Raw genomic sequence first — 17,133 nt, 5'->3', positions numbered from 1 at the left:
TCATGATAATCGAATGTAAAGAGTTTTATCTCTAAAAGCTGTTTAGTGTATAACGCTACTATATAGGGCATAGAGTAATGAAAAATACCACTAACAAGGCTCAAAATAGCCCCACACTAAGACAGTCCACTTCACGTATACAGGCAGGAGCCATCTTTGGAAAACCATTCATACAGTTCCTTCATACAGTTCAGCTCACTTAGCACGCGTTCGTGGTTTGACTGGTCAAGACTGTTTTCCAAAGATGGCTGCTGTCTGTATACACGAAGTGGACTGTCTTTATAAAATATCTTCTTATTAAACTGTCTGTACACTTACAAAGTTGTCAATCCTTCGGTTTGCATGTAGGGACCCTCATTATGTTACTGTGTTAGTGTGGGGCTATTTTGAGCCTTGTTAGTGGTATTAACTAGCGATTTTTTTTTTTTTTTTTTTTTTTTTTTTTAAATAAAACTCTTTACATTCGATTATCATGAAAATACATTTTAGAGAACGGTTGATTAGGTACCAATGTGTTATTAGACCAAAGGTTCATTTTGCGCTGGAGTTGTCCTTTAAAACTTACAGGACTAAAATAATTAAAAGTGAAATAAAAATAAAATAATCTTGTCTCAAATAAATATTTTCATGTGCATTTATTCATTTATAATAATGTAAGTTATAAAACAAACAATCCCATAATGCATTGTGACAAGCTCTGTAAAAATGGCAGTTAGAAATGATGATAAATATTGAGTATTAAAAAGTAAAGTCTTTGAATTTAAATAAAAAAAAAAATCTCTTTTTTTACTCAATTGTTCTGCGTTTTATGTTTATTACAGCATTATGGCGTAATCTTAGCAACATGTTAATGCCAAACTGCTGAAATCAATCATTGGAATGATGCAGCACTGTTTCTTTGTTGCTGTCTATGTAGAGCCTGACAAATCAGTCACTTTACAGCAAAGAACTTCACTCGTTTTTGGATTGGAGCCCAAGAATCACAGTTGGTGATTCAGGGTTTTCACAGTGTGGGTGAAAGTCAAGAGTTGCAAGTCAAACTAATGTGCAGTACCAAAAAGACTTATTCCTCTCTCCTTTCTGCTTCAGCAATTAACAGGATGTAATGATGTTTTATTTAGACTTCCATATCTTGATTTTAATCCTTCCTGTCTCCGTAGTAATCCAGGTATCCAGGAACTTCCTATTGAGCTCGGGCAGCTCTCCAACCTCTGGCAGCTGGACATCGAAGACTTGAACATCACAAACATCCCTGCAGATGTCAGGAAAGATGGTAAGACACTGGCAACTTTTCTAGTCTTGCCGCTCATATCTATTTGAATGAGATGAACTTTGAACTTGCTGAGATTACATTTAAGTAACACATGCAACAATATTCAGCAAAAAAATCACACATCAATATTATAAATGTAGCTTCATGAGGTCAGATCAGTCGAAATGAACTATTTGTCAGGGTTGTTCAGCAAATGCAATTTTTATATCGAATTGCAAGACTTGGTTATAATGTTTTGGCTCATTAGAGTAAATAAAGCTAAACACTGATGCTAAATGGATGCTATGAATGGATAAGGAAATAATGACTTTATTTATCTTCTGCACTTTGTACCACAGCAACATTCAACTCAATGTATAGCTTTAATGCAATGAAAGTGCTTTTGGTAAAAGCATCCGCGAGTGTAATGGGAATGAAACTAATTAAATGAAGTACCTTATTCTGTAAGAAGCAAAATGTTATCATGTTGAACATGACTTTTTTTTGCATTCGAGAACATGATCCAGTTCAGTCTCTGAATACTGTATAATCTTGGATTTGTCTGATTAATGTTTCATCGGTGACTCCAGCTGTGAGTTGTTTAGCCAGCTGTCGATTCATCATACAGCTGAAGCATTTCTTGCAATATTTAGTGCGTTGTGCTGTCATAACAACAGGCTCAAGAGATTTTAGAGGAAGTAGAGTCCCTAACAAACATTGCACACGAACACATCAGCAGCATAAAGCTGATTATCTTGAAGTGAAGATCATGCCATGGGTGAAAGTGTGGGTCAGTGTGGTTCAGCCGAAGATGCCCTGGAGCTTGAGATGTCACTCATGTGGCTGTGCTATAACTGTATTGTTTAGGGCGCACAATTGATTTCAATAGATTTTGGCATTAGTGTGATGATGCAACACTATAATAAGGATAAAATTCATAGCGCACAAAAAAATGCATATAATAGTAATTTTTTTATTTTATTTAATCTACTAGCATACACTTTATTTGAATATTTTGAAGTATTATAATAAAATAGTAAATCAAGAAAGTGAAAATCAACAAATTAAAAAAGGACTTCTAATGAAAAATAATTCCCATTTGTAAACAATGAGCAATGCTTTTTTTCAGTATTTATTTATCTTTGTTAATGTTATTTAATATAATGCAACTATCAGCACAGCTCCATTAAATGTTTTATGATGATCCCAACTGTAGATTTTTAGCAGTTTATTAGTAAATGTCGAAATTAACCTGAACTAAAAATATAAAATGATTTAGAAGTATTTTTCAATGTTAGTTAATCTTAACTACTGTGAATAAATGGATCCTTGTTGTACAATTTTACCAAAGAACTTTGTTTAAGAATGAAACCATTTAATCAAAGATGGGAAAAGATTGAATATCCCAGTAGTGTAGTGATGAAGACACTGAGCTGAGGGAGATCTCTCTCTGTCTCTGTCCTGTTCGCAGGTCCTGCTGCGGTCCTGGCGTACCTGCGTGCAGAGCTGCGAGGAGCAGAGCCCTGTAGACTGTTGAAGCTGATGGTGGTCGGTCCTCCTCGGCAGGGAAAGAGTGCTCTGCTGGAGGGGCTGCAGACTGGCAAACCTTCAGCATTCCTCAACACTGACTGCAGCATCCACACGTCCAGCTGGGATCTGGAGCGACCCGTAGGAGTAGCGAAATCTTCTGTAAGGGCCCTCTGTAGACACATACACTCTCTCTCTCTCATTTGTAAATGTAGCATTTAAGCATTTAGCATTTAAGCATTTGCCTATATATTTATATATAGGGTTGTGACGATAGTATCGTGTATTGACGATAGTCAGAGATAGCGCTGATGCCTTTGATGATGTCAATAATTGATAATAATTAATAATTAATTACTAAATTCATAACGACATCACCACATAACCACTTGAGACATCACTGACATACGTGTATGACTCCTCAAAGAAAATGTTTTTAAAACAGACTACAAAACTACATCCCAAATGATCAAAATTTAATTGCACAGTAATCCATTAATAAATTGTCAAAAGTGCTTGTTATAAGAGACGCGTCATTCTAGGCCTACAGATGTTGTTTGAGCCAAGATGAAAACGGCATCGTGTTCGTCAGTATTTTCAAGTTCAAGTTTCAAGTTTATTGTATTTATAAAGCACATTTAAAACAACCTAGGTCGACCAAAGTGCTGTACAAAATATATATATTAAAATCCATATAAAATAAGAAAACAAAAACATAAAACAAAGACATAAAAACAACTTTCACAAAACATTGAACGCACAGGAGTACAAGTAGGTTTTTAAAAGACTTCTGAACACCGACACTGTGGCCGACATATTTTGTTTCCATAGCACATTAACAAAACATTTAATCACAGTAATAACACTAAAAACTATACAATTACAAAAGTATTAATAATAATATAATATCACTAAAATTACATAGGCCTAATAACAGTCTTCAGTTCACAATCACAGCACAAATCTGCCATCTGTGAAAATCAAAAGCCGCGTCAAACGCTAACAAAACAACTTGTTTAACAAGAAATATTCTTCTCATTTTTTCACTGTCATTAATGTAGGTCCGCAAGAGTAATATTAAGCCAGTAGTTGCTATACCGTTAAACAGTATATCCATCATCGTCTCTGAGCGAATACGCCGTTAATGCAGCGGCAGATGCCGAAAGTCCATTTCTGGTTTCATATTCAGGAAATAAGTGCGCGGACTTATTTCAGGAAATAAGTTATGCTGAATCCGTTTTCCTTTTATTGGAGTCAAGTCATAAGGTTAAGTATAAGCTGATCGCCTCAGCTAGATGTTTGCCCCTTACCCTGATTTCTCCCGGCATGTAAAACACATTAACCTGCATTCTATGAGCTTATTGAAGTGCACATATGTGACAGGCTATATGACAGGAAAGCATCCTTGCTGTGTATTTAAGTGCATCTAGACAGAGAGAGAGAGAGAGAGAGAGAGAGAGAGCATTGGTAGGAGCACATATCGCAAACTACGACTCTTTCTTGACCCAAGGAATTATATAAACGGGTTCTCATCTCATGCAGAAATAGGTCAAAATGTCAAAATGCTGCATTACCACATGAGAGTAGCCTAGGTGTCCGTAAATTTCCCCGCTGACATGTTAAAATACTCGGCAGAGTCAGATACAAGACTGATTAGGATATATTTTTACCTCACTATACTGGGAAATAACCTGATCTAGCCTATTAATAAACACTCCACATTTGCTAGCAAAATAGAAAAATATTCTCATGCTATAAAACTAAGTAATTAAACAAGCAAATTTATGAGTAAATAAGCAAGTGAAAATGAAAATGAAAATGGAGCATATCACCCAACAGTAATATATGTATGTATATGTGTATATGTATGTATATATGTATGTGTATATGTGTATATGTATATGCATCTATGTATTGATTTAATGTGATTATACTTGTTTAATACATTTAGCAGATTGCATAATATATAAATGTTGAATATAAAACTAGAAATTCAAATATATAAACGTCCATCCGTCCGTCCTTCCCACCATCCATCCATCCATCCATCCATCATTGTGTGTGTTTCTTAATATATCCATATATTTGCTGCCATAAAAATATGGAGGGGAAAGCAACTGAAACGCACTGTAGACAAATGAAATGTTCTTGTGTTGATTTCAAAACAATGGGTGACTTCATCATTTGAGCTTTTACTGAATTCCCAGTCTATCTGATTAGTTTTTCAGGGCGTGTTTTTCCCACAATGCTTGCTCATGGGAAAATGAAAAGCTTTGTTTGCATTAACTCTGTAAACATGATACGACAAAAATAAGGCAGGAAAAACCCCTTCATAGCAAGTCTAAAAAACACACAAAGCCATTTAAAAGCCAACATTTTGACATCAGGGTTTATGAATGAGTAGCAGCTCTGGACCTTGGACCCTGCTTGTGGCCTAAAATGGTTTCTTAGCAGGGGTTAAGTGTTTCAATTCTCATCAGGCGCCCTGAGTCAGAGCCAGACGTGTAAAACCTGAGAAAGTGTCTCGCACACACTGATGTCATATAGACATATTCTTATAAACACACACAGAATGGCCTCTTACACGTATGTCATAGACAGAAGCAAATGTATAAACAAGCACACTGATGTTATAAAGCCCCAGAGATGTCTCTCCACCTCGAGCAGCTGTGAACACTTACTCCACCCCTGACTCACTGCAAGAGTTTTAAAAGAAACATTCTCCCACACAAAAAAAAAGTTTTATTCATTTTATATATCAGCTTTAATGCACTTATCGGATAAAGAAAGTTTGAATGACAAAAAGAAGTATTCAAAATCATGCATTTTTATTTCAAATTGACTTCAAGTTGCTTCATAATGGGACAAAATAACCATTGTTTCACTTCAGCAACTTTATAATTGGTCCCAAAATGCCTTGATGAAAGTAAGAGTATTGAGTGATGTTGTCAGGCGGTTTAATGCTTTTGGTTCTAATGCTTTTGGTTTAATGCTTTTCGGTTCTTGTGTGTACAGATTGACCTGGTGTCCTTCAATTTGTGGGACATTGGTGGCCCGGCCAGCATGTCGACGGTAAATCAGTGCTTCTTCACAGATAAAGCTTTGTATATGGTGATCTGGAATCTGGCTTTAGGAGAGGAAGCCGTGGCCAACCTACAGTCCTGGCTCCTCAACATCGAGGTGAGCAAAGAATATATAACTCTTTGACTTTAGTCAGGAGGCTTCCATATTGAGCTCCATACCATACATTTAAAAAATATATATAAATAAATGTGTTTATGCAAACTGAATGAGTAAAGTTTTTATTTAGTGTTTATTTATGAGTTATTTTATATTTTAATAATAATGATCAATATAGCAAACTAAATGTATAATGTGTATTTGAGTTTATTTATTTTGTAATTATTTAGTATTTATTAATTTAGTATTTGTAATTTATGGCATAGGTAAATAAGTGAACAGCATGTTGCCATTACAAACTAAATTAATAAAGTTTATTTATTTTGTATTTATCAATTCTTAATTGAATATTTGAATAATAATGAACAGCATTTTGCCATTGCAAACTAAATAGTTTTTTTTTATATTATGCAATAGTTTAATGTTAATAAATATAATTCTGCCAGTGCAAACTAAGTTTATTTATTTATTTATTTATTTATTTGGTAATTGTTTTTATTATAATTTTTCCTTTGCTAACTAATTTAATAAAATTCTTTTGTACATTTATGGAATAGTTCATATTCACAACTGAAAGCTTATTTAATGCTTTATATCAACACAATTCTATAGCCTATACAGAGAGAAAGAACGAAGCTATTGCTATTCATATATTTTCAGAATATGCATATTTACTAATAGAGCAAATATACGTTATAAATGCAGGGCACAAGCTAAAAATAGATAAAAATAAAACAAAGTTACTGGTATTTTGTTGATGTATTTAGAAAAATATCTGTTTAAACATATACAACATATACACTCGTCTATAATGTTTTGGTGTTTGTGTGTGTATCCCTCAGGCTCGTGCCCCTAACTCTGCTGTCATTGTCATTGGCACACATTTGGACCTCATAGACACCAAGTTTCGTACCGAGCGTGTCGCTACACTGAGGGCGTATATCCTGGCAATTTGCAGAACCCCTTCGGGTGCACGGGCCAGTGGCTACCCTGACATTACATGGAAACACTTACAGTTAGTTTTATTATCATAACATGCTTTAGCTTCCTTAATGGAATTGTTGTATTGATTTTTGTGTGATTAAATGTGTGGTGGTTTGACAGTGAGGTGTCGTGTAAGACACTAGAAGGCGTGGATGGACTCAAGAGGCTGTTGTTTCAGGTTGCTTGCTCTATGAAGGACATCAGCAACCCTGCTAGCTGTCACAGACTGGTGGGAAGACTGGTTAGTATTAGTTACTTAATCACTGTAGTCTCTGACATCTATTCAGTAAGATGGAAAATCTAAAGTCAAACATACTGTTGCTCCACCTCAAATGCATTTAGTGGATATTTTTTATCCAAATTTTTATTAAAATGAGGAATTTCAGGAATTTTGCATAAAAAGGAGTTGCATTACTTTAATGTCTTTAAGATGAAATATCTCAGTCAGTCTCTTTTTGTTGTTATACAGATCCCCAAAAGTTACCTAAACTTGCAGGAGGCCATAAAGGCAGAATGTCTGAGGAGAGACGAAGCCGATGAGGTGCGGTACCTGACGGACACGGAACTGGAGCGTATCATTGAGCAGAGTCCTGCTAGCGATATCAAAGACTATGAGGATCTGCAGACAGGTAATGCATCATTTATTACAAAATAAATATAAAATGTTTTATTTTATAAAATATTTTTATTATGTTTTATTTTCTTAAATATACATATATTTTAGAATCTATATTTTCTATTTTTAGTAATCTAATGCATTTCCAAGTGAAATTCAATTAGATTCAATTAGAAGAATATGGCTCCATAACATCTTTTCTGAATCACACAGCGATCAATTTCCTCATTGAGACCGGCACTATACTGCATTTCTCTGACACGAGTCACGGCCTGTGCAAACTGTACTTCTTGGATGCCGTATGGCTGTCCGAGTGTTTGGAACGCATCATCAACCTGAGGGGCTCGCGCTCCGTGGCCTGCAATGGAGTGATCAAGGCGGAGGACCTCCGTATGCTGCTGGTAGGAACTGGATTCACCAAACAAACAGAAGAACAGTACTTCCAGTTCCTGGCCAAGTTTGAGATTGCTTTACCAGTGGCCAACAACAGGTAAAAACTATGGATTTTTTTCTTTAGAATTCATTCATTCATTCATATGCAGATGGTTAAATACCATAACCTATTGTGCATAACCTATTGTGAAAATAATGCATATATATATGCTTATATATATATATATATATATATATATGAAGAGTTCAGATGCAAAAGCCTCTAAGTGCCATTTGAAATTTTCTTCTAGAATGATCATTTTTATCAAGCTTGTATATTTAAGTTCAGTGATTTCACTTAAATGGCAATGATAATTACCTATTAATTGTTATTTAAGTGAAATTACTGAACTTAAATATACAAGTTTGATAAAAATCATCATTAAAGAAGAAAATTTCAAATGGCATTTAGAGGCTTTTGCATCTGAACTCTTCATATATATATATATATATATATATATAATTTTTTGTAACTTCAATCTATTTTAAAATATTTTTAAAGTTTTATTTATTATTTCATTTTTTTAATTATTTGTTTTATTTTATCATTATTGTTTTATTTGTTTATCTTTTAATTATTTAATGGCTGTAATTTCTGTGTGATTCATGAACTTTTTACACCCTATGGGAACCATCCATCTAGGAATCACATTACAAGTTATTATTTATAATGCATTTCAAGTGAGCATTGTTTCAAACCTAATTTTGCCTCAGAAATGTCTTCTTCTCTTCATAGTTATCTGCTACCACACCTTTTGCCACCCAAACCTGCTCTGGACATCCACGGCTTTCGGCACCAAACTAACAACAACATCCAGCGGCATTTTAAGATGAGCTTCGTACCTGCTGGATTTTGGGAGCGCTTTATAGCCAGAATGCTAATCAGTTTAAACCTGATGGACGTACAGGTAAACACATACCCTGAGATGACAGCTTAACTGACCAATAAAAGTCTAATAATTGCAGTCATTGCAAACATAGAATTAGAGGCCACATGATGACATTGCTTCTGACTGCCCCTGAAAACGCATGGTAAGACGCTTGGCACACTGTATTCCAGGTACCGATTTTGCCTTTTTTTTTTGGCAAAATATTTGTGATTTTTATATCAATATTATTATTTAAAATAATGATGTTAATAATAATGTTATTGTTATCATTGTTGTTGTTAAATAAGTTATTAAACAAAATAATAAATATTACTATTGTTATATTTCACTATAAAATTAAAAATCGAGTGTTTTATGAAAAATAAACATAAAATAATACATTTATTTTATAGTACGACAGTACAATTACAATACTATTGATTTACTATTGACAATCGCGCCTGTGAACACGTCATCAGAGAAGAGAAGTCGTTGCAAGAAAGTTATTTTGATAGAAGATTACAAGGGCACATGGATTTAAAAAGAAAAAAGACATTCACTGATAAATCATTTATTATAAATACTACAATATTCCATTAAAAAAAAAAAGATTTCATGGTGTGGAACAGCATTTACTGTGATCAGTCACAATGAGACTGAGTTGCTTGCATGTGAAAGAGCACAGTGCTGCGCTTCACTCTGAAACACACAGCACATATATTTACTTAAATCAAAGTCTTTGCGATTTGATAAGTAATATTGCAATTTTTGTGCAGCATTAGTAATGGATCAATGCATTTGGCGATGAGGACGCCATACAGGAAGTGAGACATATCTTTGCAATGCTTGGGCTGCTTGGGCATGAAACTTGCTATGCATAATTGCCAGACCAGTTTAGTGAAATCGCCATCTATTAGCCTAGGCACATAAAATCTGGCCAGAAATCTTAATTTCACCATGAAGAATGTCATGATTCTTCACTTCATGTATTTCTAGGGTGCTACTTTATGCTATTTTGGACCAATTTTGCTTTTTTTTTTTTTTGCTTTTGCCTTTTTTTTTTTTGTTGCTTTTTCTCCTACAGTGTTTGTTGAATCTTCGCCAAAATTGGTTCAGGTCAGACACAGACAAAGACAAAACCACCCAAATTCAATTACTGGATTTTATTCTTCAGAAAAGCCTTAACAATTTTGCTGGCGACGACACCAAACATGAAGTGAGTCATTGTCTTGGCAAAGCTTTTGCATATTGACACAATTTTTCTTTCCATCAACGCCACATTGCCCTGAGAATATCATTCAAATTTGTAGTACCACCTACTTCTAGTAAAACTTCCTGAACCAAACAAAACTGCTCAATCATTCAGTATCAAAATGAAGGCTTGGCTATGTAGATGTTGCTTGCAGCTGTATTTTAAAGTATTTCCTTATATGACAAGTTCTCAGGTGAAAGTGTCGTTGAAGCTGATCGCTGGTTTCAGTGTACTAATTATGATGTATGTCTCCTACTTTTTAATTTTCCATAATAGGCATTTGAGACCAAAAAGAACATGAAAACCCAGAGGAACCGCAGTACCGTGATCTACAGCTTTGCGGGGAACCAGCAGCGCAATCGCTGCAGCACGTTCCGTGTCCGTCGCAACCAGACCATCTACTGGAAGGAAGGGCTGTTGGTCACCTTTGATGGCGGATATCTGAGGTTAGTAAATGTTTAGGGATTATTTATTTGTTTTACATCGAATGCATGAAAGTATTTTTGTTAACACTTCTTTCACTTTATCACTTCAGTGTAGTTATTGTTAGCTAAAATTTCAATATCAATCCATTACTAGTTAAAACTTCTACTGCCTGATGTTTCGTTCTCCAAATCATTTAAAACTTAAACGTACGCAAGTTTCAACGTACTTTGCATTTGTATTATTCCAGGCAGAGGGAGCAGCAAATTTAAATGTCTTTTTCCTCAACTCAGAATGTACCACTGGAACAGACAGTACCAATAATTCCTGGGACAATAGGCTGTTGCTACAAACATACTTTTTGCAGATGTAGGTATGAAGATATGAATGAAGTAGACCCAGGATAGATTTATAGATAAAAACATGTAAGTGTTTTTATCTCCGGATGGACAAAGCAGACCATCCAACCCGAGCATAAAACACACAATGATGTAGTGAGTGTTCTAAAAAGTGAGGGTTTTAAGATTTTTTATGAACCTCAGTGCTAAACAGTGTCTAAAGCATGTAACACTATGAAGATGCATGTCTATATATATGTAACATCACCATAGTCCAGTACAAACATAAATGTTGCTGCAACAAGCCTCTTTTTTGCCTTTTTGGGAAAGACATGATTTCATTCTAAAGTAAAAACCCAATTTCACTTTCAATCTTTTCACCAGTTGCTGAATATGAGGCTCAAAGGCCATCAATTAAAATACCAAGATATTTATACTGAGACACAAACTGAATCTCAGAAACTTGGCACGTAGTAATAGGCAGAAGATTGAGGGATTGATTTTGATTTTTGATTTGAATATTTAAAAAAATATATAACTAATAAAAAGCTAATAAATTACATTACATAATTACTTAAAATTAAATGAAAATTATAATGAAAACTTTAAAATATTAATAAAGCTATAATAGTATGTAAATAATATACAGATGAACATCTGACTCAGATCCTAACGCTAGAGTGTGCAGAGATTCGTATAAGAAAAGACTCACATTGTTTCTCGCCCACAGCGTAGAGTCATCTGACCTAAACTGGAAGAAAAAGAAAAGCGGAGGCATCAAGATTATCTGCCAGTCGGAGACGAGGGACTTCTCTGCAATGGCTTTCATCACTGATCATGTTAACTCCCTCATAGAGCAGTGGTTTCCTGGTGAGGACTCCTCCAAATGTGATTGGGTTTCTCAGATCCCAGTCCACAGGCAGATGTCTTAGATATTTAATTTCATGACTTCGTAATATAGAATGCGCATCTAATTTTTTCAGCATTTAAATGTGAACAGCTTCAAATGTGGGATTTAGAGCCTTTAATATATTTGTTAAAAGTAATACTTTTTTATCATCGACTAGGACTGAACCAGTAGTAATTATTCTAGTTAGAAGCTGTACTGTAATGTGGTTTGGCAGTCACATTGTGACAGTACTAGTCGATGATATAATATGAGTGTCTCAAAAGTGACGAAATTACTTGCAGTCATAAGACAGAAGTCCAACGGAAAACAAAAAGACTAAAATAGCATCATAATTAGGGTATTAAGTGTGATGATATCTTGACAAACATCCTACACCCATAACCGAAGGGTATTAATACGGACATGCAGCTGTTTGTTGCAGTACATTCGATGTGGAAGTTTGCTGTGTGTTGGTGCAAAGCTGCTTCACACTATTAGCACACTGTCAGTCAATAGCACAGGTGCAGCACAAACACACACTGAACTCGTATAGATGGGGTGAGTCATACTTTAGTTTGTACTGCAGCAGTGATTGATTCATTAATCCACACAAAGATTGTTAATTGTACCAGACGCATCAGCACACATCTGCTCAAGTCATCAGTTACCCATCAGGACTTCTACTCTACACAAATGTTTGTGTGTAAACAAACTTTTAATCTTGATGAACAAATCATCCTTTTAAGCCATTTCTGCGAAAATACATATGTACAGGGATTTACATTTATTGTTGTAAAATGGCTGAAAGAACCCATTACATGCTCATAATTATCTCTACCCTTCTCCCCTGGTCAGCATTGACAGGCAGCGAGAGTGACGGCTCTCGTCTCATCGAGCAGTACGCTCCCTGTCCGTACTGCAGCTCTGTACCCAGAATGTCTGACCCCCTGCCTCTGTCCGGCTCCGTCCACTACTTCAACATGGAGGACTGTGTCCTGGCAGCTGTGGACAAGGAGCACATCAGCTGCCCCAACCATCCCAAACAGCCTGTGCCGCTACAGGAGCTGGTGCCTGAGCTCTTCATGACTGACTTCCCTTCACGGTAAGATGTCAGCATGAAGTTTTGATCCATCTTTTGACATTTGCATTTAATGATTTAGCAGACACTTTTAACCAAAGTGAGTAACAAATGAGAACAATCCAATCAACAATAGGGCAACAATATACAAGTGCTGTGACTAGTCCCAGTTAGTCTAGCACACCACACGTAGGAAGGTTTATATATATATATATATATATATATATATATATATTGTGCTCTCCTGAGAGTTCAATGTCAACTTTGCACACCTGGTCCTAATAACCAGAACTCAGATGTATTTAATCGAGCTGAATCAAAGTGGGTTAGGGTTGAGTTATAGCATAAATATAAACAAGGCTTTCGGTTGGCTGCTGTGCTCTTGTCTTGGCCTGAGATGTGTGTTTTTTGTGTGGTTGTGGTACAGTACATAAATTGGATTATTAATTCTGAAGTTAAAATGGAAGCAGAATCTGAGGGTTTGAACTGCAGCTCTTGTCTTTGAGCCACGTCAAACAAATCTCTTTGAAGAGGTCCCTCTGCGGCAAAGGGCTGAATAAAAGTCTCAGTGGGACGTCATACTTTATATTAGGACTTGAAAATCACATGATTTTGAATTGATAAATCTCAAGGTTACTACAATTGTACATTTGGCAGATGATTACATCCAAAGTGACTATGAATAATGCATTCATGGTTTAGTTTTGTATGTATATTGGGAAATTGAAATGCAAGCTATTAGTCCCAATCCAGACTCTAGTTGTCAACTCAAAAAGTCAAAACTTATTTTAATGTTAAAATGTTGGGTGAGTCCTGATTTTCATCAGGATTTAAAGCTGCAGTTCTGTGTTTTTCCTTTGTCGCCATCTCTGTTCGAAATCTGCAATTGCAGTTATATGCGAATTATCAACTTTATATGAGTTGTACTTCAACACCCTCGACACGGCACAGCGAACACAATGTTGAGGAGACTGTGAGGCTGTCAGACACCGTGCCGGTGTGGATACTGGCATTCACAATCACAGATTATTCTTAATGCAGTATGACCAACAAACGAATTTTCTTCTGAACAAGTAAGAAACAATCACTTTTGTTCTAGTTCGGACATTGCAGTAAATCACTCTGATTAAATCTAACAATCGCTTAGAAGTTATCATATCACGCAAAACCAGGCAAATTATACTTTGTTCTCAAATGTCAGCATTGCGTGACTACATGCAATGTCCTTCCGTATGTATCCTTGTTTTCGCATGGGTCCGGTTGCAGTCTCTTTTTTTTCTGTATCCACTCCAAAGTGTTTTGCATTTTACAGCGGGTGAATCTAGTTGTCACTGGTGATTGTCGTTTAAGCTTTCTGGATCCGCCATCAAATTAATAAGTTTAATTTTATCAAGTGCTGTGAGAAAAGGCCATAAATCTCCACCTCCAGCATTCTCACACGCAATATAGCCGACTAGCCGAGACTCCTCCTTTATGTGTACAGATGTGACGTAATGACGCAAAGACATGCTCGAAGCTTGAATTACCACTGGAATTAAAATCATTATTACAAGCTACCGCTTTGAATCTAATCGATACTGCTCTGTTATAAACCCCAGTGAGCTGTGCCAAGTAGACTGCTTTTTTAGACTGAATTTTTGCTGAATTATTAGAAAACTCATTTTGGCCAACATTTAAGGTGACTTCCTATTTATTCGTTGTGAATCATGAGATTGATTGTGACAAACACAAAATATGATAGATGGTGCCCACAGAAATGTTATAAATATAAGTTTGTTTGTTTTTTCGCATTAGAAAGTTGAAATGGCTCACAGTGCCTAATTAAACTATTTATATGTGCTATGTATTTTATCATTAGAGTATTACATCAATCAATTATGAGATTTCATTTTAGTTAGGCAGCTCACTAGCATTTAAAACAGAGCCACTGTAACACTGGATTTACTGGAATATGTTCTTAATAGAGTTTGAAATTAAGGTCAAGTTGAATTGCTTTACTCACAAATGGTGACCTTTAAACTTTCTCTTTGAAGAGACTTTATAACAGGCCTATTGTGAATATCAGCCCTACTGAGCATTAACTCGTTTTGACATGATCAGCATTTTTTGCTTACTTGCAGATAAACCTTATTTATTCAGACCAACAACTACATCAGCAAGTTTTCATCTTATATTTAAACTGTAAGTGTGGTGTACGTGCATTTATACATGGGCAGTGTGACCAAATCTTATCAATCATGCTGAATGTCAGAATATAGTTATTTTTCCTGGAAATTCTGCATGAGATTTAATAATCTTTATAATCATGCAAGAAGGTCTATTTTTGGATTATAGAGCAAATTAAATACTAAATAAATGAGAGAACTTGATGGATGCAAGACACAAAATAAGATTATTCGTAAATTTGTGATAAGTCTGGCATCACTGTAATTTTTGTAGTTTTACTTTTAGTTAACATTAACAATACAGTAGCAACACTGTCTGGCATCTGAACAAGAACAGTTTCACATTATGAAACAAGTCAAAAACATTGGAAGATTTGGATGAAGTTCATTACAACAGCAGTGTGGCCTGGAGACGTCTTTAATTATACAGAAGGGTTGAATGATTTTACCAGTTATTTGATATGATTATGCCAACAGTATAATCCTCTTGGCTTGATGTCTTATAAATGATTATTTCCGGTTAATTCTTTGCCGCAAGTTTGTATCACACACCCATAAGGAAGTTCTGTGGAAGGAGAGCATTAAAAGCATCTGTATGTACGTATCAGCCAGTATGTATGTACGTATCTGTATCAGCCAGCGGGGCGGTTCAAAGAACATGTCAAATGAAATGAGGTTCTCATATGGAGCTTTAATGGAAATGATTAGGAAATGAAAGCTGACTAAATGGACTCGTTTTGTATTGACAGACAGTGGGTTTGATTCAACAGCAACCACAAGAATGGAGCTGGAAAGAGAGAATAAATCAGATGCTTAATGATACAGATCTTACAAAATGTCAAAAGTCAGAATGCATGTTTGGTTTGGGATCGGTACCATTTTTTATGTTTTAAAAAGTCCCTTATTCTCACCAAGACTGCATTTATTTAATTAAAAATATTGTAAAACCAATAATATTCTGAAATATTATTGCAAATTAACATTTAACAACTCTTTTGTATTGTAATATATTTCAAAATGTAATTTATTCTGTGATGGCAAAGCTGAATGTTCAGCATCATACTTCTGTCTTAAATCATATGATCCTTCAGAAATCATTCTAAATAATATGCTGACCTGCTGCACAAGAAACTATTATTATCAATGTTGAAAACAGCTACTTAATATTTTTTAAAAATTCTTTTTTTTCACTATTCTTCAATGAAGTTCAAATAAACAGCATTTATTTGAAATAGAAATCTTTTGTAACATTATATACGTATGTCTATACTTTGAATCAATTTAGTCATCTTGCTGAATTCAGTCAACAATGTTTAATAATTCAATATCAAATCAATCTCAAATGTAATGTGCTCACATTGTGCAAACATCTATATGTGTGTGTTTCAGGTTGTTCTTGTTGAAGAGTGATCTGCAGTGGAGTGAAGAGGAAGCAGATATCCTGGGTCAGGGAGGCAGCGGCACCATCATCTACAGAGCTAAATACAGAGGCCATCCGGTGGCTATTAAACGCTTCCACTTCAAGAAATGCAAGCAGCAGTCGCTCAACAGTAGCACAGGTACTTTACTCTCCTTTGCAGTTCCTCTGAAAGCAGCCATTATTATCTTTAGGCAATGATCCGTTAGTTCCGCTCACTGCAATGTTTGGATTTGCATTCGATCTGCTCGATGAACGATTTTAAAGTCAGAGGTGATCAGTTGGGGAAAGTAAGCCATGTGTTCCAGCAGGCGTACGAAAGGTCAGAGGTCAAAGTTCTGTCGTTCTAATCGAGGCTCGCAGTGGGACGCACTGCGTCTGTGACTGATGGAATTTCCTGTTAACAGAGAAACGCTAATCTTCATTGGATTTCTCCCGTTGTGTTTCTTTCTCCAATCCAAAACCTAGTGAGCTGCAGAATTTAATTAGATTTATGCTTGAAACAAGTTATTATCTTGGACAAATTTGCAAGGATTCATTTTTTTGCTTGTTGGCACTAGCTATTTTTGTTAATAGTTTTTCATTTAAAGGACTTATGCTCATCAAGGCTGTAATAAAACAGTAAAATGTAAAAACAGTAATAAACATGTGCACAGATTGCTACTTCAGACACAAAACACAAAATTGTCAAAATTCCTCATTTGTAGGGTA

The 17,133-nt window shown here is 35.4% G+C and overlaps 1 protein-coding gene across 3 annotated transcripts in view; it reads left to right on the top strand.

The window, feature by feature from the left end:
- Positions 1 to 17,133, top strand: part of lrrk1 (leucine-rich repeat kinase 1) — a 70,234-nt gene that overhangs the window by 23,144 nt on the left and 29,957 nt on the right. For 2 of the 3 annotated variants that reach the window (XM_039672224.2, XM_089129705.1), the window contains 13 exons: positions 1,161 to 1,273; positions 2,724 to 2,941; positions 5,795 to 5,959; positions 6,802 to 6,974; positions 7,064 to 7,184; positions 7,413 to 7,572; positions 7,773 to 8,049; positions 8,728 to 8,899; positions 9,945 to 10,076; positions 10,389 to 10,558; positions 11,604 to 11,743; positions 12,618 to 12,864; positions 16,395 to 16,564. In XM_039672224.2, the coding sequence (XP_039528158.2) occupies positions 1,161 to 1,273; positions 2,724 to 2,941; positions 5,795 to 5,959; positions 6,802 to 6,974; positions 7,064 to 7,184; positions 7,413 to 7,572; positions 7,773 to 8,049; positions 8,728 to 8,899; positions 9,945 to 10,076; positions 10,389 to 10,558; positions 11,604 to 11,743; positions 12,618 to 12,864; positions 16,395 to 16,564 (2,258 nt within the window). The remainder of the gene's footprint in view (positions 1 to 1,160; positions 1,274 to 2,723; positions 2,942 to 5,794; positions 5,960 to 6,801; positions 6,975 to 7,063; positions 7,185 to 7,412; positions 7,573 to 7,772; positions 8,050 to 8,727; positions 8,900 to 9,944; positions 10,077 to 10,388; positions 10,559 to 11,603; positions 11,744 to 12,617; positions 12,865 to 16,394; positions 16,565 to 17,133) is intronic. The other variant, XM_039672385.2, reaches the window with a different exon arrangement.

The sequence above is a fragment of the Pimephales promelas genome, chromosome 1 (assembly GCF_988280905.1).
Source record: "Pimephales promelas chromosome 1, fPimPro1.hap1.1, whole genome shotgun sequence".
NCBI classification, from domain to species: Eukaryota; Metazoa; Chordata; class Actinopteri; order Cypriniformes; family Leuciscidae; genus Pimephales; species Pimephales promelas.
This window is presented reverse-complemented; position numbering and strand designations above follow the sequence as displayed.